General features: G+C 45.6%; 1 protein-coding gene across 1 annotated transcript in view; it reads right to left on the reverse strand.

Moving 5' to 3' along the window:
- Positions 1-24582, reverse strand: part of RP1L1 (RP1 like 1) — a 55371-nt gene that overhangs the window by 18857 nt on the left and 11932 nt on the right. The window contains exon 2 of the mRNA XM_074946765.1: positions 7703-8357. Within this exon, the coding sequence (XP_074802866.1) occupies positions 7703-8338 (636 nt within the window). The 5' untranslated portion in view covers positions 8339-8357. The remainder of the gene's footprint in view (positions 1-7702; positions 8358-24582) is intronic.

The following is a 24582-nucleotide window of genomic DNA, read 5'->3' on the forward strand; positions in this document are numbered from 1 at the left end:
CACATGAATTTTTCAAATACATTTTTAGTTCTTTTTATTTGCCTTCTGGTTTCTGAGCCTTTAGGTGGCACTTGGTTCATGTTTTCAGGCGTTTCTCTGCAACCACGATGCCTACAAACGCCGTTAAAATAAAGGAAGCTGAGATTCTCACACAATCATCTGATTCTAAGAACTGGGACTCTAAGAAAAACCCCAAGGGTGACATCCTGTCTCCACTGAAGTAAATGGAAGTTTTGCCTTTCACTTCGGTGAGGACAGGATTTGACCCCAACCACTGCAAGATTTGCAATAAAATCCTAAGAGTTGGCAGAAGTACAGGAGCTGAAGTCAGCTGAGTTATACTGGTGTAAAAAGATGTAAGTCAGAGGAGAATCAGACCCTACCTCTAACTAAACTGCAGCAAAATCCCATGGTATCAGATCAGTGGGTGTGTATATATATTTCACTAATGAGTGAATATGTGACTTGATGAAAAAGCCAAACGTTCTCTCTTTTCATTTCCAATTTTTTTTCATAAAAATGAAAGGCAGTTTTCAACACTTGGAAAGCTCTTATGTCTCCATAAAAAAAGCAGCCTTGTCTGCCAAAACACCCTCAGACAAATCCAGTACAGTATCCCTGCAGAAATGTAGAATTTCTTCTTCCTGTAAATTCACAGCTTTTCCATCAGGGGGTAGAATTTTGCCATTCTTTGCATCATAAAAAAAATAAATGAAAAGCACCATGTTTGCCAGTCTAAAGTTATTTTTAAGATATGGATTAAATTAATAAATATTCAGGAAAAATATTGTTTTGGCACATGAATGTTCACACAGCAAAACCTAGTGGTTTCCCTTGGTCCAATAGCATTGCTTGCGAACTATTGAGTTGTGAGAATTCGCTGGCCTGAGAATGAGCCCTGCTCACCGTTGGGCAGATTCTCAGCTGGTATAAATTGTCATAGCTGCATTGATTTCAATTTATGACAATTAAGAGCAGCTAAGAAACTGCATGTTAAATCAGAAAGCGGGAAGGGCCAGATCCACAAAGGTATTTAGGCTCCTAACAGCCACTACAATCAATGGAAGTTTGTGGATCTGGGCCTAGAAGTCCAGTTTGTGTCACTTAAACTACAGCTTGAAGAGACCCTGGGCAAAATGCTCACAGGGAATCCCCAGATGGCATGAAACACACCTGGATTTGGGTTTCTGTATAGATCAGGTTCATGGAAAGTTTCGCTGGTGTTTACAAACCTTTTGTGTGACCGTTTGGATTCATCAGAAATTTGTCATGAAATCAGATAAAATTCCGCGTCAGTGTGATGATTTGTGTTGAGATTATGACCCAGATGCACAATGGGTGTAAAATGGCAGAGCTCACTGCATTTCAATAGCACAGTGCCAGTTTACACCAGCTGAGGATCTGGCCCAATTGGGAATCATTCATACCTGGTCAGTGTGAAACAAAGTGGGGTGGGGAGACTGCAAACCCATTCCGAATGAAACCAAAGAGAATACTGGCACAAGGACTGAAATCCTACACCTTTGCCATAGCTCTGATATTTTCATTATTATTTATTAATAATTGTATTTGGGTAGCCTCTAGGAGCTCCAGTCATGGACCAGTGCCCCATTGTACCAGGCACTGTAAGAACAGACAACAAAATAACAGCCTCTGGCCCAAAGAGTGTATAATCTAGGTAATTTTTACACTCCTGATGTAAGGGCCACATGCTGAGTTGTATGTGGTTGTATGATAGCCCCAGTGAAATGAGTAGGATTACTCATTTAGTAAGGCACTACTCAATGTAAGTAACCATAACAAAATCTGGTCCGTAGGACTTTATAAGGTGCCTTTCACTTTGGTATCTAAGATTTTCTTCTGTTGAGCCGTTCATCCAATGAGGTCTGCTAGTTTTACAAACATTAGAGAATTAATCCTCACAGCATCTCTGCAAGACATGTAGGAAATATTATGCCCATTTTACAAATAGATAAACTGAGGCACAGAGGACCCATAAAAAGATGTTCTAGCTGAACAGCGAGAGGCAACAAAACCAGGACATCTGCTTTGTGGGTTTATCTCAATCTAGCAGCTAAGAACGGATTGTGACTCTTAGAGCCTTTTTGAATGGGAAGACAGTGAAATTTACCCAGCAAGTATGCTAAAAGCTTGTCTTAAAGATTCAACTAGCAGTGCAAGTGATGGACCAATTATTTCTCTTTTTCTCTGGCTTTCCTTGCAGAAGAGACGGGAGGAACAGAGAGGGATGAGAGAAGAACTTGACATAACCCTTGCAGGAGAACATTCGCCAAAAGCAAAGCTGAAAGTTAAATAGAAATATTCTGAATTTGGCCTCATGAGTTTTAAAATCTGTATTCAGTTCCAATTCCAATGGATTTTAAGGCCAAAAGGGGCTATCATCTAGCCGAATCTCTAGCATAGCACAGGCCATATGGGACATCACCCAGGGATTCCTGCATCCAGCGCAATAAGTTGTGGTTGAACTTGAGTGTTTCTTGTAGAAAGACACCCAGTCTTGATTTACAGACTCCAAATGCAGGAGACTTTTCCATGTCCCTGGGTAAATTGTTCCAAGGTTACTGGTTCTTGGTATCAGTTATTACTCTTGCTTGAGAAGCTGATAAGTAATAGGGGAGCTTGGTACCAGTGCCCATAAGCTACTTGAATTCTTCACCAGAGCAGGTAACGAGCTCATAGAATACAATTATACAAGGGTATTCGATTCTAAGGAAGAGATTTTGGGAAATCCCGGCCCTGGGATTACAACACAAGCTTTAGAATCAGGAGCTTTGAGGTCAGAGCCGCAGCCATGCGGCCGCGGCTTTGCACTCCTGCTGTGGCACAAAACAGCCCTAAAGCCAGCTGAGCTGGACCCTGGAGGATTGCTCCTCGTTAGAGTAATCCTCCCTTGCTGTTCAGCTGTGGCGGCTTGCTCCAATGCCACCCTCCCTCCAGGTCTGCCGTGCATGGGGTGTGGCTGAGAAGAAGGGGGTGTGGCGGGGCGGGGTCTTCTGTATTTCAGTGGGCTCTAGCTGCCGGAACAGTGCCTGTCAGCGCACTATCCGTATCCTGCATGTATATGCAATGGAGATCTAAGCATGTAGAGAGTCTTCTGTGTGTAGATTCAAAGCAGGAGAGAGAGAGAAAAGATGTGGGCCGGTGAGATCTCTTATAATGTAGAATAGCCTCCCACAGAGATGAAAGCCTCTTAGCTTCAGTCATTTAGATCCACTGGACAGGGAGGGAGACGATGACCTATTAGTTCTTTTCCCACCTCTAGTTTCCCTGACTCCGTTCTGCAGCAGCATACAGAGCTCTTTTTAAATCCAGACCTGAAGTCCCCAATGAGAGCTAGGAGAGATCCAGATTATAACAAAGCATCCCAATGTCCTAACCTCAGGCATCCCCAGACCTAGAGTCGGCATGATATGTTTAAGGGTGGCAAACCTGTAAACGCCTGTGGCACTTTAAACAAACAAACAAACCAACCAACCATGCCTGGTGTCAATTCATTGCACACACAGGCACAAATAGAAGTTTCTTTGGCAATCCATTTATCCAGTGAGTAGCTCTCCCACTGGATGCAGGGAAAAGGTGTTGGTCCAGATCACCGGCTGGTGCCAAACGGTGTAGTGCTGTTGCTGTGGAAAGAGCTATATACCCACGGAGAACCTGGCTGCTGTTTTAAAGCTAAAAACAAAGAAATCAACCTCAAAAGCCATCTCTGGTTAAATCAGTTCATGGAACTGACTTGTGATTTAGAAACTGACAAAATAAAACCAAATCACTGTTCGTGTCAGGAGGTGAAATCCAGGCTTCAGTGGGGCTAAGCTTCCACCTGTGTTTTTTTCCCCACCCACTGTCCAATCTGATTGCTGCACAGATTACAGGTCTGCTCCTGACTCCAATGGCCAGAAGGGTACAGGGTCTTATGATCACCTTTGCTCTCACACTGGTGTAAAATCAGGAGTAACTCTACTGGAATCATTCTCGTTACCTTGGTTTAAAATCAGGTGTACTGATTCCATTGGGGTTGCTCCTGAGTAACACTGGTATGAGTGAGATCAGAATCAGGACCTCCCAGCTAAAATTTCCATCGACTGCAATGAGCTTTGCATCATTATGCTCAATTATTTGTAGTACGGTAGGACCTAAGGACTTCCAAAAGAGATCAGGGCCTCATTGTACTAGACACTGTACAAACAACACAAAGACAGTCCCTGGGCCAGATAGCTTAGGAAGAAGGATATTTGACGATATGCAACAGGTGAGTACACAGACAAAGGGGTGGGGGGAGTAGGAATGGAAGACAAGAGAACAATAAAAGCAAGTGCAGCTGTAAAAATTAGCAGCCACCGTGGTTTCAATAGACACAGTTGTTATCACAAACGGATCAGGCCCTAGAGCCAATTCTACCTGTCTTAGAATCTTATACTGCTGTTCCTCGCCACGGCGTCTGAGTGCCTTCCATGTAAAAAACATAGCAATGTCTACGTCCTTAGTGGACTTCATGGAATCTCTGGCACTTCTCCCTCTTTGGGGTGAAAACTCAGGGCAAAGCCGAGTCAATGCAAGTGAAGAGAAAACAAGGGTTATTAAAACAAACCAGTCTAGAGCAAGAGTTTTTTGAGAAAAGAAAAGAAAAGAAAAGAAAAGAAAAGAAAAGAAAAGAAAAGAAAAGTCATTGCTGGGCAAAATCCAACCAAGCAGAATTTCAGTCCAAAAGGTGAATTCTTCAGACTAGTTATGAATAAATTCAAACAGGAGGTGTTAATGCAAACGTGTGCAACTTTAATAATAGTAGTCATTTCCAGCAATCACTATAATAATAATAATTAATACATAGGACCAGCTTCTGATCCCAGTTCCACCAGTGTCAATCCCAAGTAACTGCAATGAATCACACTGGTGTAACTGGGATCAGAAGCTGGCTGTAACTTTAGTAATTTAGCTCTGTTTCCAGACGGATAACACTGCCACTCCTACCTCTGCCCCCATCTCTATGACTGTTCAAGCTCTGAGATTGCATTGGGGCACTTTGCCTCTTGGCTGCCTCAGAAAGAGAACCCCAGTGAGCATAGGAAAGCCACTGCTGGCTTGCTCATGGTGTCGACTGTTGCACTTTGCCATCAGCATGTGCAGGACTGGTGATGAAATAGCAAGGAAGAAAAAGGCTATCTGTGGGAGAAAGGAAAGCAATGTCAGAAACAGCCTCACCAGATGGTGTCATCACATTGGAAATGACAATATAAAACCTCTTTGCCACTTGGAAACCTGTCCTAGAAAGGAGCCAGATTCTGCTTTCAGACAGGCATGCACTACTCTCATTGCAACCCATGAGAGTAACCTGCAGCCAGCTGAAGAGGGAACACAGTCCAGATTTCTGTGTGCGCTGTTAACTTTCCAACCTTTCTGGTCTTTGTCATGCCAATAAAGCAAACAAAACTGAATCAGAGACAGAGATGATTCAGTGAAAACTTCTGGGTCAAATTCTGTTGTAACTGCATATATCAAATTATCAAGTGAGTGGGAAAGACCTGTAGAGAGGGGGTACGCTTACTCTGTCTTTAGCTTATCCCACTGTGAGCCTGAGCCGGTACCATTGAAATCTATCGGATGTTTGCCATGGGTTTCGATGCAAAATCAGTCTCTTTGTAAGCGAGCGCTGCAGCTGGAACCACCTGAAATTCAGCCACCGTTGCTGCAGGGAGCTGTGCAAATATCTTCACTTTCAGTTCCCACCCTGCTCCATTCAGCTCCATTGTGAGGTTCAGCACAAAAATCCTCCAAGCACAAGTCAGCTGAGCGAGCTGTGACCCTAAAACACAGACTGGCCCAGGCTGATCCATGAACCTTGGAGAATCTTCCATTGGTGCGGCAGCTCAGAGTTTGTAATGAAACATGAAAGGGGTTGAGTTTTGCATGGTTTCTGATCGCACTGTGCACAGTCTGCATAGTCCTGCCCACAGCTTGTGCTCTGTGTGTCTGGGATCCCACACTGGTTCATGAGCTGCCCAATGGAAGATGACTCCATCCATAGCGACTGAATGATCTCGTTTCTGTGGGACTGTCAGGTTCTTAAAGATATTGCGACCCAGCTGTTTATGCAGACACTGATGGGAGTCTGAAACGTTACTTGGATTTGCCTGGTGGCTGAGTGTCAGTCCTCTAGACGGTGCGAGACCTAGGCTAGGTTTTCAGCCCACTGTTCTCTTACTCCCTAGATCAGCAGGGCTGGGAGGTCTGTAGCAGAAGGAAGTTTGCCTTCTGAGGGGATAATTTCTTCATGTGCCACAGATGCAGCGTGTCCAGCTGATATTAGGGATCTGCACCCACGAACTCAAGGGGAAGTTCGATTTAGTCCTGGGCGGGGGGGGGGGGTGACTGACATGTGGGGGCTTGCAAAGGGGAAGGGGAGTTCAAGCCAAAATCGGGGAGAAGAGAGAAAATAAGAGGATCCTCAGGGCAGCTGAGGAATCATTCTGGGGAGGAAAAAAGGAAGGAGTTGTACATGTAAAGAGTTCTGGAGATCACACACGACAGGCCGTTCATCACATCCCCAGCACAGATTTCTCTCTCTCCTCCTCTCTCTACCTTAAAGTTTTCTGTTACTCCCACCACCGTGTTATCTAAAGCCCATCTTGTCCTGCTGAAGTCCCAGTCACGCCCATGGCACAAGCTTAAGGCCAGGGTACTGTGTGGGCGCACAAGGATGGGAAGACATAAGAAGCTTCCCCTCCTGTGCCCCTAATACAGTAACTAGGCACAGTCATAGTCCCTGCACACCCCCACGCCATGGCCCTGCCTTGATGCTGCACTGGCCAGCAGAGCTGTCCCTATGCACAACGGGAAGCATGCTGCGCTCTCATAGTAGGTGGTGTTGGGAAACTGCTCCCATTGCACTTTGGGGAGCTTGGGGAATGACTAGACCTCCCTGAATCACAATGCCTCCTGGTGTTCCCACAGGAGTGCTGCAGCTCCACACCACCCCTTCTCCAGGACTGTGCCTATCTGGTACAACTGAGCCCTTGCTGCCTATAATTTTACACCATGTCAGAAGTGGTCCAAGTCAATAATCTTCCATGGCAGGAAACTCTAAAGGCCAGCCAGAGCCAGTCTCTTACCAGCGTTTCTCTTTTGCACCAGCCTGTCTGGATGTGCAGAACTATTGACTCAAATAGGAACCCTTGCATGGCTCATTCCTGGGAAAGGGAACTTGAAGCTCTCTAACAGCTGAAGGCAGGCCCCCGATTTCAGTGGAGGATTAATTTGGCCCAGGGCGCCCGCTGAAGAACCCCTTGTTTCTGTAGTCAGAGATTGGACTAGTACTGCTGTCCCTGGACCAAATCCTCTCCCCAGTGCAACGCCCAAAACAATGGAGTTTACGCAGGTGAGCTGCTCCGGGTCTGACTGTCCGGAATCCTTCCCCCACGCCAAGTGCTTCATGGGAAGTACGCATAGGCCACTTCCCTCCAGGCCCACCTCAACCTCATCCCCACAAAACCCCTTCTACGTGGAGGCTGACCGAGCTCCACCGCCCAGAGGGGGTCCTGACCATCTCCCAGGCAGCAGAACTGGCTTTGCTGCGTTCTGAGTCTTCTCTCGGGCCAGAGGATTTGCCTTGTAGGGCATAAAGGGGAGCGAGGAGTTAATACTCATTAGGAATAAATAGCAAGCACCACGTATCCCACAGACTCACCTTCTTCCCATCAACAGTGTAGAGCTTCTTCACCGTGAACTGCAAGAGCTCGGAAATCTCATCCAGGAGAGTTTTGAAGCTCCGGGCGTTCCTGTGATTCAGGATAATCGAGCGCCGGACACCAGTGTCCCCGTTCTTAACCAGAGTGATTTTCTTGAGTATTTTGGGGCCTTGCTGGGAGAAAGGCCTGGAATGGTCTTCACGCCTGCCCTCCTGCCCTCCTCTCTTCAGGGCACTCGCTGGGCGGCCATTCCACTGAGGGCCTACCCTCCGGCCTGTGCCGATGCTAAAGGGCTTGACATATTTCTTGTCAGAGCAGAGGTAGCACCCTCCGTCCTCCAGCTGGTCCAGGGCGCTGATGCAGTGTATCCCCCTTGGAGTGGTGATGGTCCTCACCCCGAACGGCAGAGGTACCCTGTGGGAGAGGTCATCCATGAGGGCATTGAAGCTCTTGAAGCTGCGCGGGTTAATGGCCATCTTGACTCCCCCAAACTGAGGGTCTCCGCTCTTGAAGAAGGTTATTTTCTTGGTTGGAGGAACCTGCGTGATGGAATTTGTCCGACCCACGGCAGGAAGGGGCTGGTCATAGTTGTAGGGGCTGGAGGTGGTCAGGTAATCCGCAGGTGCCTGAGTCATTCCCCACACTTAAAGGTACCTGCAACAGAAGCACAAACACAGCACAGTTTGGACTGTGTCACACAGAACCGACAGCTGACAAGTCATAGGCCCACATTTTGCTCTCTGTTGCACATGGGCAACCATACTTAACATATGGGTGTAAAAGAGAGCAGAATTTGGACCCTGGTATCATACCATTGCAAACTAACTGGCTCAAATAAACATGAGATTAGGTAGCTGCAAATGTAACTACAAGCCTTTAATAACTGGCGAACAAATTCTGGTCACAGTTACACTAGAGCAACTGCACTGAAGACACTGGGAGTGGAGTCAGGGGTGCCAAACCCAACCATTCAAAAATTATGCGTGAGCCCCCCCCCCCACCCCCAGAATCATGAGACTGGCTTACATTTTATTTGCCTTTTGGTTTTTGACCCTTTCCCATTCATGTTTTCAAGCTTTTCTCCAAAACTGAGCAAGCTAAAAATTTACATTTTTTAAAGGAAGCTGAGATTCTCATGTGATCCCATGACTCCATGAGCTGGGGCTTTAAAAATGCCAAATATAGTGAGACTTGCAATAGAAGCGTGATAGCTGGCAACTCTGTACAGTGGTGAAATTAGAATGTGGCTCTTAAAATATAGTTGTCATCAGAAAAGTATGTCCAACTTGTATAGGAGCTTCTGGGTGCTCAGCTCCCTATTTAGATGCCTAGATATGGAATAAGGAGCCTAACTTTAGGTACCCAACCTTGAGAATCTAGGCCTCCATTTTTACTGCTGTCAATTTGTGGAGGCATAGACCTAGAGGACAGCAAGCTGGGTTCTTATTCTTTCTTGTGCTTCTTACATTAAATTGTCAGCTACTTTCTGTTTACTGAAAATATTCAAGTCCCACATGGAATTACGTCGGCCATTAGAAAAACTATCCTTTTTGACTTGTGAACTGAAAAGATTTATCTCAATGTCATTTATACCTGTTCAAATACTGTGGTGATGAATGTGAGATGAATGCCTAGACAAACAGACAGACAGGAAATCCCACATTGTCATTTGAGTAAGAGCTTAAACTACAAAAGCCCCTTCAATTAAACAGGAATCAAGACTCCAAAAATGATACTTTGCCAGCCTAATAATCTCCATATTACTGTTCATACATGCGCAACAAAGCACTAAAACCTCACGCAGAGTCTATGAAGGCTTTAAGTATGATTGCATGGGTGGAGGCACTGTAAATTACCAGAGATCACAATGTGAAAGTGATCAGCAAAGAAAGAGACTCTGATTGCTTCCAGGTAAGGCATGGTGTCCAGGACTAGCACCCGTTTGATCTTCCACATTACATTCTCAGTAGACGGGAACTCTGTCTGAATTACTCTTAAAAAAAAAAGAACTGCTTTTACTTGCCATAAATTCCCTAGGAAGGTAATAACCATCTCTCTAAGTACATGTCTACTTCAGTTCGTACACATGATTATACAATTATCTGTAGTATTTCACAGCTACTTCTAATTTCAAGAAAATAATTATTCAACTCAAAATTTAGTGGTCACCCAATTCTGCTACCAGTAAAGCCAGTGGGGATTTTGTCATCGCCTTCAAGGGGTGTAACATTTGGGCCTCAATAAATAATGTGATTTGCTCCATTTTACATCTTTTTGGATCCCAAGTATTTTTTTCTTTTTACTGCTGTAATTAAATATCTGCACACTGATAGTACATTAGATCTACCGTTTCTGTAAATGATGGTTTGACCTAAAATGAGTGAAAAATGAACTTTGGCACCATTTGAAAGATTATTATTTTGATACATTTTTTAATCCGCTCTTTGATGCTCTTTCACATTGACTTGGATTGCAAGAGTTTCAGCTTTTTCACTTATGTATCGACTCTCCTTGCTAGAGAAGGACAGGTGATTTTTCTTTTCTTTTCGGTTCATTTGTTTTCTTGTTCAGTGAAGATCTATCCACCACTCTATCCCTTCATAAAGCTGTCCCATTCCTATGTGTTTCAGTGGCATTCAAAAGTATGTCCCTCTCCTTCTGCTCATAAATCCCTTCTCATAGCTTTCAGATACTGGCTGGCATACTTTGCAGATAATCTTGTAACCCAGAGCTTCCCAGACTGAGATCTATGGGCCACCAGGAGACCACAAAGAATTTGTAGGTGATTCATGGAAATTTGTTTGGTTAGATATGGCTGGCTTGCCTTGTTTCTAGCTGCTAAATCATATTAAATAAGAGCTAAAGTTACATGAAATATTTTCCTTATATTACTTTTCCATGTAAGCAATTGTACAGGGATGTTAGGTGATTGCAAATGGAACAAGAAATGGTCCATACAGTGGCGAATGGGACCACAGGGGGTCCACACACCTGCAGGTGGTACATGAGAAAGTCTGTCTATAGAGAAATGGCCCACACTATGAAAAATCCTTCCACCAAACCCAGGAAAGTCTCAGTTTGGTTTAAATTTTAACTAGGTCCCAAAGGGAGAATGGTGGAAACATTTGTTTCAAGGTCCAGGGTTAGACTTGGGTTGTATCAAACGTGTGAGCTAGACAACATAATGTTAGCCGATGGCCAGGATGTTTGGTGAGGTGCCAGCTATGCCCGTTTATACCATCCGTGACTTTAACCGCTAGGACGCACTGTCCCTTCGCGGCGGGCAGCCCGGGCTAGGCTGACGGATGCCCCAAGGTCCTAACCACCCGTGACTTTAACTGCTAGAGCTCAGAGCTGCTTCGCAGCGGGCAGTCAACACTGACTGACAGGTGCCCCAATGGCAGTACTAAGAGCCTCTCCACACCCGTGACTTTAACTGCTAGAGCTCAGAGCTCCTTCGCAGCGGGCAGTCAGGATTGACTGACAGGTGCCCCAAGAGTTTCCCCCGTGGAGGCGGCACAACTCAACGCTAGGCTCTTAGTACTCTCACCTAATGGCCAGGCTTTATAGCCAAAACGGCTGAGGTTCTTTAATTGTGTTGGCTGCTTTACAGTAAACCAGAGAAACAAGTCAGGCTTATGCACAAATGGTTACCAAAATTTATTAAACTAGATTCTAATCATGTGGTTACAAAATTGCTAGTGCCTACTTATTTAAATGTAGAGATGTTACACACACAGACAAGTTACAAAACTGAAGCTACAATCCCAAAGAAAGAAAACAAAGTATAGAGCTCTATTTCAAAATATGTGTACACTAAAGATAGGAGATCAGGTGTGGGTGCTTCTTACCCTCCTTGCATCTCTCGATTCCAGCGGTGCCAAGCCAGGATCGGTCACTCAATTCCGCGGAAAGACGAATAAGGGACAAGGCTTAGGGACCCTCTTAGCTGCAGAAGCCTTGGGAGGCTGTCACTTATCTGACCAGCAGATAGATAGTGAAAAGCACTCAAAAATCATGGTGCTGTAGGTCCCCTACTTATACCTCTGTACTCCTTTATTCTCTTTCTCCTTTCTTATGCCAAATTGGGGCTGGTCTGTCTGGGCGACGCCAGCTCTCGCAAGAGTAGTTCACACTTGCAAGGGAGAGAAATAATAAGTTTCGACTACCGGACATTCCTTTTATTAGGGTAAATATTTTCCCACCTAGGATGTTGGTGTGTGTGCATCATGCTATTTAGTAGGGGCTAAGAGCCATGTCTGTCACAGCGCCTCTGCCTGCTGTGAGCCTAATCGTTGTATATGTTCCCAGAGGCACATTGTAGCAGCACACCTGTGCTTTTCACAGCTTCAAAGGCTGTGCTGGAATTTATGTTAAGTGCCCTGTTTTGGCTTCCGCAATGCTGGTCTGAGGGGGGGGGCTGGCTGTCTGGCTACACATAATGGCATCCTAGCCCAGTTACAAAATGTTGTAGAAAAATAACACAAAGCACCGTCAATGCATGTGTCTGTACTTACACGAAACTGCCACATGGTTCTTGATCGAGATGTCTTTTCCTTTACAAAACATCCAAGAGATTTAAAAAACCTGACACCTGAACCACTGGTCAAAGCAGTGAAAAGCAATAGCAGGTATAGGCTGTCAATCAAAATGTCCTCAAAATGACTGACCACAGCTCTGAGGGTTAATCAGGACTGTGTTGCTAAGGATAGAAAGCAAAGCTATCTAATCTCTTAGAGAAGGTTCTCAAATCCAACAGGGCTTTAGACACACATTGTCTGATTCTTCTTTCACTTATACCCGGTTACACTGGAGTACATCCTATTGATTTCAATGGAGTTACTCTTGATTTGCACCAGAATAAAAGAGAGCAGAATCAGGCCCGAAGAAGCAATGCTTTCCTATTGCATAAAGACACGTGGCGCTCAATCTAACTTTCCTGAGTCATATAACTGTAGGCATACTTAATGATTTAGAGCCAAGTTTGTCCCTGTTGTAACACCTGTGCTATATGTTATGGACAGGTGAACCAGCCCCCAAATGCTAGACTGGCACGAGTGTCTTTTATATGGTACTGTATAAAAACTAGATGTATTTGTCCATTAGACTTTTCTTTGATCCTTCCCCCCACCCCACAAATAATCTCTCAGCATTTCTCCCCCGCCCCCCATTTGTTCACTCTCTGCTCTATATTCCACCTCATCCTCCTGTCTGATCCTTTTCCCCCACAGATTATCCTCAGTCTCATATGGACCCAGTAATGTTAGAATCAAACTTTCAGCCCCACAATGTGCAAGCAGGTTCGAAATTGGGTCCCTGTTAATAAACATAAAAGCTTCTGCAAACATCTCTCTCTGGTTCTTCTCTTCACTGTCTTCCTTTTTTCTCTCCCTCTGGTGCCTGCTCTGTTGTTCGAGAGTTACGTTTTTCGGTGGAATCACCTTGGTAATAAAACTGGAGTTTGAATGTCTGAATTCAAGTGAGTTTTGCAAAACCCTAGAACAACTAACAATCCCCCCAGAACCTCCACCCCTGCAAGGTGCATCCCCCCATCCCTACACTGTGCCCCAGCTTCCCTCTTCCCAATCCGCCATACCCCACTCTGTGCCTTTTCCCATACAACCCCCTGGGGCAGGCAGAGCCTCCCAAGGATTGTAGGGTGTATTCTCTCTTCCCTCTCTTCTTATACACCCTACCAGTGCTGTGAATCATTCCATCTGCAATAGGGAGGAGCTGAGCTGCCGTGACTATCATGTGTTACAGTAACCATGGCCGTCTCACTGGTACTTGTGCTCTCCTGTCTGTTTGTGGGATCTAGCTGTTGTCTCTCATCATACACATCGGCTCTGATCCTGCAGTTGGCTGCATGGAGGTGGATGCTACTCCTACATGCAGTCAGCTGTAAATCCAGGGCATTAGACTGGGTCAGGGACTTTTTTTGTAGCATGTGTGTGTACAGCATCTAGCACAACAAGGTCCCAATCTTGGACTGGTGCCTATGGGTGCTACTACAATTCAAAGAAAATAATAGTAAGAACCATACATCACGCACTGACCATACATCCCTGTGTGTTCTCCAGTGTAGCTGTTCATGCCTTTAGACTGTAAACTCTCCAGGGCACTGACTTGTATGTCTCACCCAGCACGGAGAGCAGTCTAACTATCTTGGGTACTTATGTGGCCCCCACTCACCACAGCATCTGAACACCCCCAAGTCTTTCAGGTATTTACCCTGACAACACTGCTGTGAGTTAGGACTGAGCTAGAATCCCTGTCTTAGAGATGGGGTACTAAGCCACAGAGAGACCAGCGTTCTGTAAGAAGTCTGTGGCAGTGCAAGGACTTGCATTTGGATCTCCCAAGTGCCAGGTTAGTGTCCTAACCACTAGACCACCCTGCCTTTCTGTACGTCCTTCCCGTCCTTAATGCTGCATTTCACTCTTGTGGGACTAGCTGCCCCTGTTCATGTTCCAGTTGGGAAGGCAGAACTCTCTCCAGGGGAAGCCTTGTGCTTCTAAGCCCGGTCAAGTCTTGCTCTACCTCCAGCTGTCCCTAGCCCCTCCTCCTCCTCCGCAGCCTCCTTCTTATCCAAGTTTCAGAGTAGCAGCCATGTTAGTCTGTATCCGCAAAAAGAAAAGGAGAAGTGGGCTGTAGCTCACGAAAGCTCATGCTCAAATAAATTTGTTAGTCCCTAAGGTGCCACGCGTCCTCCTGTTCTTCTTATCCAAGGATCTCACCAATTTTTTTCAAAATTAAAGTTGACACTCTCTGGGCAGACACTCTTCTCTTTTCTGTCCTTGCCTCCACCATGTGAGTTCCACCCTCTGCTCCTTCACCCCATCTCTGACTGACTCTAAGGTTTCCCTGCTTCTTTAGCACCTCCTCTGTTGGTGCTGCACAAGGAAGAATAGAATCCAGCTCGATGTCCAGTAGCTGCATTGGCTCTACCAGGCTAGAGGAGTAAAAACCCCTTTTATCGTGACTAGAGTAAGTATGTCTCTGAAGACACACAGGGAGCAGATCTGTTGAATTTATTAACAGATTTTAAATTCAGAAGGGACTGCTATGAGCAGCTAGTCTGACCTCCTGCATAACACAGGTCATAGAACCTCACTCAGCAATTTCTGCATAAAGCCTATACTTCTGTTTGAGCTACAGTATATCCTATCGAAAGGCACCCGCTCATGATTTCAACACTTTAAGCAAGCGAGAAACCATCACCTCCCTAGATAAGGTGTTCCAAAGATTAATTACCTTCACGGGTAAACGTTATGCCTTATTTCCAGTTTGAATTTGTCTAGCTTCAGCTTCCAGACTTTGAATCTTCTTATACCTTTTTCTGTTAGATTAAAGAATCATCTACTATCCAATATCTCTTTTCCACGTAGGTACTAGGAGGTGCCATTGTTACATAGTCATTTTTTTCACATAGAATCACAGTTTTATGATTTCTGTCAATGTTTCAAACAAAGCTGATTGACTAATCCAATTTTATTTCTGCAAAAAAAAATGGATTTCATTTGAAAATTTTCACGGAAGATTTTGGGCTTTTTTTGGACAAAAAAGTTGGAAATTAACTTTTTTGTCATTTTACTTTGATTTCAAATGGTTGTTTTGCTTTGGTTTTTGAAAACCAAAGCAAAACAAAATGTAGAATTTGAAATGATACCAAAGTAAAATGTCTATTTCATTTTATTTCACAATTTTTTCATTGAAAAATTGCCAAACTTGAACTGTTTATGTGAAACATTTAGATAGTGACCAAACTGGATTTTTGGGTGAAAAAAAATTAACTTGAAAAATTTTGACCAGCTCTACTGTGTAAGTACAACATTTGATTTACTACAATTTACAAGTGTTGGATTATAATTTTTCATTAATAACAATGACAAATGTGTCATCCTTTTCTACCCCAGCATATAAACAGGAAGATCACAATATTTTCCAGTCTATTCATTATTTAATATTGTTTGACAAACTTTGTTTGAATGGTTTCAGAGTAACAGCCGTGTTAGTCTGCATTCGCAAATACTCACCAGCAACCACATACCACACAACAGAACCACTAACCCAGGAACCTATCCTTGCAACAAAGCCCGTTGCCAACTGTGCCCACATATCTATTCAGGGGACACCATCACAGGGCCTAATCACATCAGCCACACTATCAGAGGCTCGTTCACCTGCACATCCACCAATGTGATATATGCCATCATGTGCCAGCAATGCCTCTCTGCCATGTACATTGGTCAAACTGGACAGTCTCTACGTAAAAGAATAAATGGACACAAATCAGATGTCAAGAATTATAACATTCATAAACCAGTCGGAGAACACTTCAATCTCTCTGGTCACGTGATTACAGACATGAAAGTTGCGATATTACAACAAAAAAACTTCAAATCCAGACTCCAGCGAGAAACTGTTGAATTGGAATTCATTTGCAAATTGGATACAATTAACTTAGGCTTGAATAGAGACTGGGAGTGGCTAAGTCATTATGCAAGGTAACCTATTTCCCCTTGTTTTTTCCTACCACCCCCCCCCCAGACATTCTTGTTAAACCCTGGATTTGTGCTGGAAATGGCCCACCTTGATTATCATACACATTGTAAGGAGAGTGATCACTTTAGATAAGCTATTACCAGCAGGAGAGTGGGGTGGGGGGAGGTATTTTTTCATGCTTTGTCTGTATAAAAGATCTTCTACACTTTCCACAGTATGCATCCGATGAAGTGAGCTGTAGCTCACGAAAGCTTATGCTCAAATAAATCGGTTTGTAGTGATTTGTCAGATAAGTCACATGGTATAGATTGTGTTCTCTGTCTGGGTGAATATGGAAGCACAGCTGACACCAGTGCCAGGCATGTGAAATTAAAATTCTTGGAGACTTGGAATCAAATAGGAATATTATAATGGACACAGCTGGTCATCTTGGTCATCAGCTGACCACACACATGCACTGGGGATATACCTCAAGACCTTCCGCTTTGAAAACATTCTATCACTTGAGCTAAACAAGAGTCTGCATTAGGTGTAAATTTTTAACAGTGAAAATAATTAACCTTTGGAACAATGTGCCAAGGGTTGTGGTGGATTCTCCATCGCTGACAATTTTAAAATCAAGACTGGATGTTTTTCTAACACCTCTGCTCTAGGAATTATTTGGGGAACTTCTTTGGCCTTGGTTATACAGGACGTCAGACTAGATTATCACAGTGGTCCTTTCTGGCCTTGGAATCTATGAATCTATAAATTAGATGGCACTCGAAGCAGGGTTTATATAATGTCCATGTACCACCCATAGAAAGTAACAGGCTACACACACATACATTACAATACGCCACAGCCTATTAAATTCAAAGATCGACTATCTCCCTCTCTGGTAGTGGGACCTAAGAGGAAGGAATTATCTCATCATTAGACCTTCCCCACCCCTACAGCACTGGGGCAGAGTGGGGAGGCAATGTATGCCTTGGTTATGCCCCATCCCCCATCCTGTCCTTACAGCTGAGGCCAGCTCCGTGTTACAGCTGAGACTAGGTCACATGCACAAGTAGGCATGGAGTTTGCTCATTCATCGTCCTCTGTGGACATTCCTATCTACCCATCCACCCAGATTCTTATATTGGTACCCACCACCATTGTGTAGGTGTGTTTTCTCACTGTAAAACCACAGCACAACAGACAATCTCTACTTGGCAGAATTTAAGGGCTTAAGGGGTAGTGAGATGTCTTAGCAGTGCTGTGTGAGGGAAGCTTACGCAATGCCTGCCTGTACTATGCCTGGTTCAGATCAGTGTTGTGGCTAAGAACTAGTGTGGTATCAGTTTAATATGATATGTCCCTTATTGGGAAACTAAATCCTCCCCTTATTGGGGGTGGGGAACAGATTCTGTGATCAAATTGGATGTTTCCATTGCTAACCACTATCATCCTGTTAGGTCCTCACGTTATTGATCACTGAATTAATTCCCCCAAAAGTTACGGATTCATTTATAAAAGTCAGATAGGTGCTAGATGATAAGACCGTATTCTTTCAGAATTCTTTCTTACTAAGTTTTCTTTATATTTGCTTCTCAGATATTTTGGATTTTATCCATTCATTTAAAACAAATTCATCTTCAATCATGTTAGTCCAGATTTTCCTCCCAGCTACAAGTTCTCAAAGAATTCTCTTGCACTTAAACACACAAAAGCTAGGTTTCAGAGTAACAGCCGTGTTAGTCTGTATTCGTAAAAAGAAAAAAGAAAAGGAGTACTTGTGGCACCTTAGAGACTAACCAGTTTATTTGAGCATGAGCTTTCGTGAGCTACAGCTCACTTCATCGGATGCATAGCATATCGTGGAAACTGCAGAAGACATTATATACACACAGAGACCATGAAACAAAACTTCCTCCCACCCCACTCTCCTGCTGGTAACAGCTTATCTAAAGTGATTATCAAGTAGGGCCATTTCCAGCACAAATCCAGGTTTTCTCACCCTTCCCCCCCCCCCCCCACAGACACACATACAAACTCACTCTCCTGCTGGTAATAGCCCATCCCTCTTTGAAACCTCTCTTTATAATGCGCATGATAATCAAGGTGGGTCATTTCCAGCACTAATCCAGGTTTTCTCACCACCCCCCCCCCCACACACACCCCTCTCCAAAAGCCACACACACAAACTCACTCTCCTGCTGGCAATAGCTCATCTTACAATGTGCACAGCAATAATCCAAGTTTAACCAGAACGTCTTGGGGGGGGGGCCCCCAAGACGTTCTGGTTAAACTTGGATTATTGCTGTGCACATTGTAAGATGAGCTATTGCCAGCAGGAGAGTGAATTTGTGTGTGTGGTTTTTGGAGGGGGGTGTGTGTGTGGGGGGGGGGGTGAGAAAACCTGGATTAGTGCTGGAAATGACCCACCTTGATTATCATGCGCATTATAAAGAGAGGTTTCAAAGAGGGATGGGCTATTACCAGCAGGAGAGTGAGTTTGTATGTGTGTCTGTGGGGGGGGGGGAAGGGTGAGAAAACCTGGATTTGTGCTGGAAATGGCCCTCCTTGATGATCACTTTAGATAAGCTGTTAGCAGCAGGACAGTGGGGTGGGAGGAAGTTTTGTTTCATGGTCTCTGTGTGTATATAATGTCTTCTGCAGTTTCCACGATATGCTATGCATCCGATGAAGTGAGCTGTAGCTCACGAAAGCTCATGCTCAAATAAACTGGTTAGTCTCTAAGGTGCCACAAGTACACAAAAGCTAGAGAGCCAGATCCTCAGCTCATGTAAATCAGCAGAGTCTCATGGCTTTACAGTTGCTGAAGACCTCGCTGTAGACTGCAAATCTCCTCCCTCCAGCTCTAGATGTATTATCTAACTCCTCAGTAATAAATCTGAGGGCATAATCCCGCAGAACAGAAACCCGCCCGCTTGAAATGACAAAAGAGCTGAAATTGTTTATTTTTCAAAGCTTACTGTTTTTAAAACACTAAGTCTGTCGAAAGTGGCACTGGGGTAGTTGTATGACCTGTTTATCAACTTAAACCATAAACTGGAACCTTGTTTTAAAATAAACACAGCACGCCGCCGAGGAATCATGATTTTTGCAAACTCGAGCCCTGATGCTGAAATCGGATCTATGCAGGTGAAGCCCTGTGCCCATGTTGAGTCCTATTGATGTCACTGGTGTTCCAGGGTGCAACCATTCACCCACACAGGTCTGGTTACAGGACTGGAGCCTCAGAGCAGGTCAGCTCATTTTGCCTAAATCTGAACCCACAAAGATATCCTGGGTTCTAGACTTTGATTCAGAAGCCATAGTTGTGGGGTTTACTTTCTGCTTAGCAGAGACTGTGAGGAGAGGAAAAGCGGTGGGGGGAGAGAAATATAATAATAAAAATATGTTATATACTGTAAATAGAGCATCCACCGTGCCAGTGAGGCATGTGTGTGTTGTGGGGAACAGGGGTTCATGTACCCCTAATACAGACCATGGGCTCCAATTTAGATCGACAACCACAGTGTTGACCCTTGATAATAAATCATGGGCTTAAATTATAGTGTAGGGTAAAGGCTGTTGTGTACTGCTAACCAGATACTGTGTACCACCCAAGAGGTGACTGCATTTCCGCAATATATGAAGCGTCCCTTGTTATACACTTGTTTGTAATGGGCTGAAACAGCAACATATACATCTGGCTTTTGAACTCCCAAAGTTCAGGAGTGTTTAGATTCAGTGTTGGTTCAGACCCATCTCTAGTTGTTTGTAAATAAATTGGCGTGTACATTTTATGAAGTGCTTTGGAAGCCTTGAATGAAAAGCACTATTGACTTTGGGCCACAGCAGCTGCTGCTTCTTTTAATGACAGCATTGTGAGGGCTGGACCTTTGCCAAGTGCTGCAATTATCCATCAACGCTTTGCGAGTTCAGCCACATTCCCACCTCTTCTTATTCACTTTTCTGTGAATATTTGTGCAAGCGATTTTGCACTGCTCTTTTCTTCTACGGGCTCATGCATATTTGTGTAAGGCGGGTATGGGAGATATATAAAATATTGCTATATATTGGCAGGGACACTATACAGCATGGCAGGGACTGTGTTATTCCCAAAACCCCAGGCCAGAGACCTGGTACTAATCACATGGGACAAACAAGGGTACGTGAATGTATCCGCATCACTAGGACAATACAGAAACCCTGGCTCAGATGAAAAGATTTTAAATATCCTAGCTAGATTCCCTAGGCTTGCTGTCTCCTGGATCTTGCTCTCCTCTGAAGATGTGCTATCAGCCTCTCCTGGAGAGAATCAAAGCTTCACTAAGATGTTCAGCTGAAAAATTCAGAGCAAACATTGTTTCATCTGAATTTGCCTACTCAGCAAAATCGGAATGTTTCACAGAGACGGGGCAATTTCACAAAAATACAACCAGAACCCTGCCAGCCAGGCAGGTTTCCTTCAGAACCCTGCCCGGTTTCCTGCCAATTCACCCATCAGGAACCCCAGTAGCCAACCGGGCAGACTGCTGCGGGGCCCAGACTTCAAAGGTCGATTGATCCTGGGCAGCAAGTCCAGTGGACTGCTCCAGGTCCAGAGTCCCAGGGCTTCCAGAATCTGGTGCTCCAGAGCCTTGAGGCCCCATTGCCCTTCACAGAGAATATTGAACCTGAATATTGAAATCCTCTGGGACATGGAATCACCTTTCTCTGAACAGCTCTGCTGGTCCGAACTCCTGTCTGTAAAGGCCAGGTAACCCAATGAGGGGGTTGAACAATAGTGCGCATCTTAGCTGACCAATCCCACAGCTGGGCAAGTGAGTGCAGAACCTAGACCAATCAAAGTGGACAGTGTGCAAACAACCCTCATCGGGCCAAAGGAATTTGTACACAGAAGTCAGCCAACGGCTCCTATCCCATTAGCATTAATAGGAGCCTCACGGTTCAATCTGCCCTGGGTAACCACGTCCTCCTCCTCTCTGACCTCCCTGCCTCTCACTTCTTCTATCTAGGCAACACATGGCAACTGCAACAACCGTCCTCTCCCAGCCCTCTGGCCACATGGAGTCCCAGTTAAAAGTGCTTGGCCTCACTACAAAGGGCCCTAAGCTGTGCCAACCTCTCACCTCTAATCTCCTCTCACTCATCAGCTCCATCATTCTCCTCCCACATGTCCCACAGTCCCATTCCCCTCTGTGTGTCCCATTCGTCCTCCTTCATATCTCTCCCCAAATTCTTCCCTCTGGCTTTCCACAGCTGCCCTCACCCTGTTCCCTGCTGGAGAACTTATCAGGTTCACTCACTGTGTAATACAACTCATGTTACTTGCATGTGTTTTAATCCCCATCCCTCTTCCCCAACCTCTGGATTCCTTCACCTCTTACCATCATGTTCGGGGTTTGTCTAACTCAGATTGGGCATGCTCCCACCGGAGCGCCTAGTGGCAGAGGAACACCAACAATTCTGGCTCTCGACACCCATATTGATCCTCCTTCAACCTGCACTGGCTCTTGATGTCTTTCCCCCCTGGCTTCCCCTGACACTTTCCTCATTCCCCCTCTGCCCTACCCCGATACCTTCATCACTCACCGACCCCTCTCTGCCTGACCCCAAGTCCCTCACCTCTAACCATTCCCTGTCCAACTGATCCCTATTCCCTCATCACGATCCACCCCCTCTCTGCCTGAATCCCAAACTTCCTCCACACGTTCTCCGCCTGACTCCGATTCCCTCACTGCTGACCACCCCATCTCTGCCCAACCCCGAGTCCCTCACTCCTTCTCCACTAGACCCCAATTCCTGCACCTCTAGCCACCCCCTCGCCACCTGACCCCAATTCCCTCGCCGCTGACCATTCCCTCTCCACTTGACACTGATTCCCTCATGGCTGACCGCCCCCTCTCTGCCTGAACCCCACACTCCCTCCACACTGGCTTCCCCTGGATACTCCCCTCACCTACTGTCTTTCTGTGTTCCCTCCCTCCCCCAGTAGCCTCCCATCTCCCTTCTCTTTGGTTCACTGTTACTCCAGAAGGCAACGCACACCGCAGAATTTGATGGGCAGCCCCAGTACTCAGGCAAGGCCAACTTCCCATCCCCTCCTCAAATCACCCCTGAAACTGCACAGTTTGCTGCACTTCCTCTCTGGTGCCCTAGGGCCAGAGCAGGAAAAGAAACTCCTGAAACTCTGCACACAGAAATCATTCCCTATTGCTGTAAAGGAGCATATCTGGGGTAGCCATAGCCCTGGGAGGTTACTTGTCACACAGTCACAAACGCTTCTTCGCAATGCTTAGATAAGGGACAGGAGCTGGGATATTACATGCTTTAGTCTGACCCGGCTGAGCTGTTCACGTGTTTAACTGAGCTAAAGTATAGACAGGTACACACGGGGAAAACAGAACATTAACAGTAGTGTGGCCAGGCTCACGCTCCCTCGGAACACCCCCCGTGTGTCAGGGTGGGGCGTTGCTGCTATCTTCAGCTCCAGCACCACCTGCCGGCTGCCAGCCTCTGGCCCCAGGTGTTCTGGGGCTCAGCAATCTGGCCAAGTCACCTGAGTTCAGACCCCTTCTGGGGTATCATAAACAAGTCCAAACAAAAGTCCAGATAAAACTGCATAGTTCTTCTGCCCTCTTGGGCTAACTGAAGTCTTTTCTTCTCCACTTGCAACCCCTGTCTCAAGGCTTCGCTTGCAGGAGTCTGCACTGCCTCCTTTGTCACTAGCTGTGTATCCTAATCCTGGACTTCTCTCAGCCAGAGAGACCTGTCTCCTCTGTCATCTCCCCCTCAACTAAGCTCCTTCAATCTATTTATTACGGCTTAGCTCTACCTCCTGTGGCCAGGAGCCAATTAGCTACTCACCTCCTCAAGTGCAAAGCACGACAAAGAATCAGGGGTCACCCAATGAAATTAATAGGCAGCAGGTTTAAAAAAAAACAGAAGGCAGTACATCTTCACACAATGAACAGTCAACCTCTGGAACTCCTTGCCAGAGGATGTTGTGAAGACCAAAACTATAATGGGATTCAAAAAGGAATTAGATAAGTTCATGGAGGATAGGTCCATCAATGGCTATCAGCCTAGATGGTCAGGGACATAACCATATCCTCTGGGTGTCTCTAACCTGCTAACTGAGAGGAGTTGGGACTGGACAACAGGAAATGGATCACCTGATAATTGCCCTGTTCTGTTCATTCACTCTGAAGCATCTGGCACTGGCCGCTGATGGAATACAGGATACTGGGCTAGATGGACCATTGGTCTGACCAGTATGGCCGTTCTTATGTTCTTACATCTAATTGGGTGCATCCCCTAGTCTTGTAGGTGGTGGGGGTTAAGCCACATGATCATATGCACCGATTTCCTCTCTACTCGTGGGTGCTCGACTCCCTGCCTCTGCCCCAGGCCCAGCCCACACTCCACCCCTTCCCCAAAACCCTCACCCTACCCCACCTCTTCCCACCTTCACTCGGCCCCTGCCCCTACTTCATCCCTTTTCCCCAAGGCCGCACCCCCGTCCCGCCTCTTTCTGCCCCCAACCCCAGGCACGCTCAGGCCCCGCTCCTCCCCCTCCCTCCTAGTGCCTCTTGTACGCCATGGAACAGCTGATCCATGGCGGGTGGGAGGCGCTGGAGGTAGGGGGAAGCTGGCTGCTGATGGGTGCTAAGCACCTGCTAATTCTTTTCCTTGGGTGCTTGAGCCCTGGAGCACCACAGAGTCAGCGCCTATGCACATGAGGAAATTTAGGCAATTTTACAATGGTCTCTATCAGGAGACATCTGTGTGAAAGGTATATATTTGACCTCTGGGCTTGGGGCAGTGTTTTAAAGGGAATATTCATGGACCAGCTGTTGGAAGATGAGCCTGAAAATAAACTGGAAATAAACAACCTGAACTCTGAGGATGTTTGGACCCAAATCTGAATCTAAGCTTTGCAGCTCAGGGCTCTCTCAACTATCTCTCGACTATCCTTTGTTCGTGGCCTTTCGGGCTGTTTTGAATCCACATGACAGCATTCCTATCCAAGACTTTTGAATTAATTTTTCAATCCAGATTTCATAGAATCATAGAATATCAGGGTTGGAAGGGACCCCAGAAGGTCATCTAGTCCAACCCCCTGCTCGAAGCAGGACCAATTCCCAGTTAAATCATCCCAGCCAGGGCTTTGTCAAGCCTGACCTTAAAAACCTCTAAGGAAGGAGATTCTACCACCTCCCTAGGTAACGCATTCCAGTGTTTCACCACCCTCTTAGTGAAAAAGTTTTTCCTAATATCCAATCTAAACCTCCCCCATTGCAACTTGAGACCATTACTCCTCGTTCTGTCATCTGCTACCATTGAGAACAGTCTAGAGCCATCCTCTTTGGAACCCCCTTTCAGGTAGTTGAAAGCA

This window comes from Natator depressus, chromosome 3 (assembly GCF_965152275.1).
Source record: "Natator depressus isolate rNatDep1 chromosome 3, rNatDep2.hap1, whole genome shotgun sequence".
Classification (NCBI taxonomy): Eukaryota; Metazoa; Chordata; order Testudines; family Cheloniidae; genus Natator; species Natator depressus.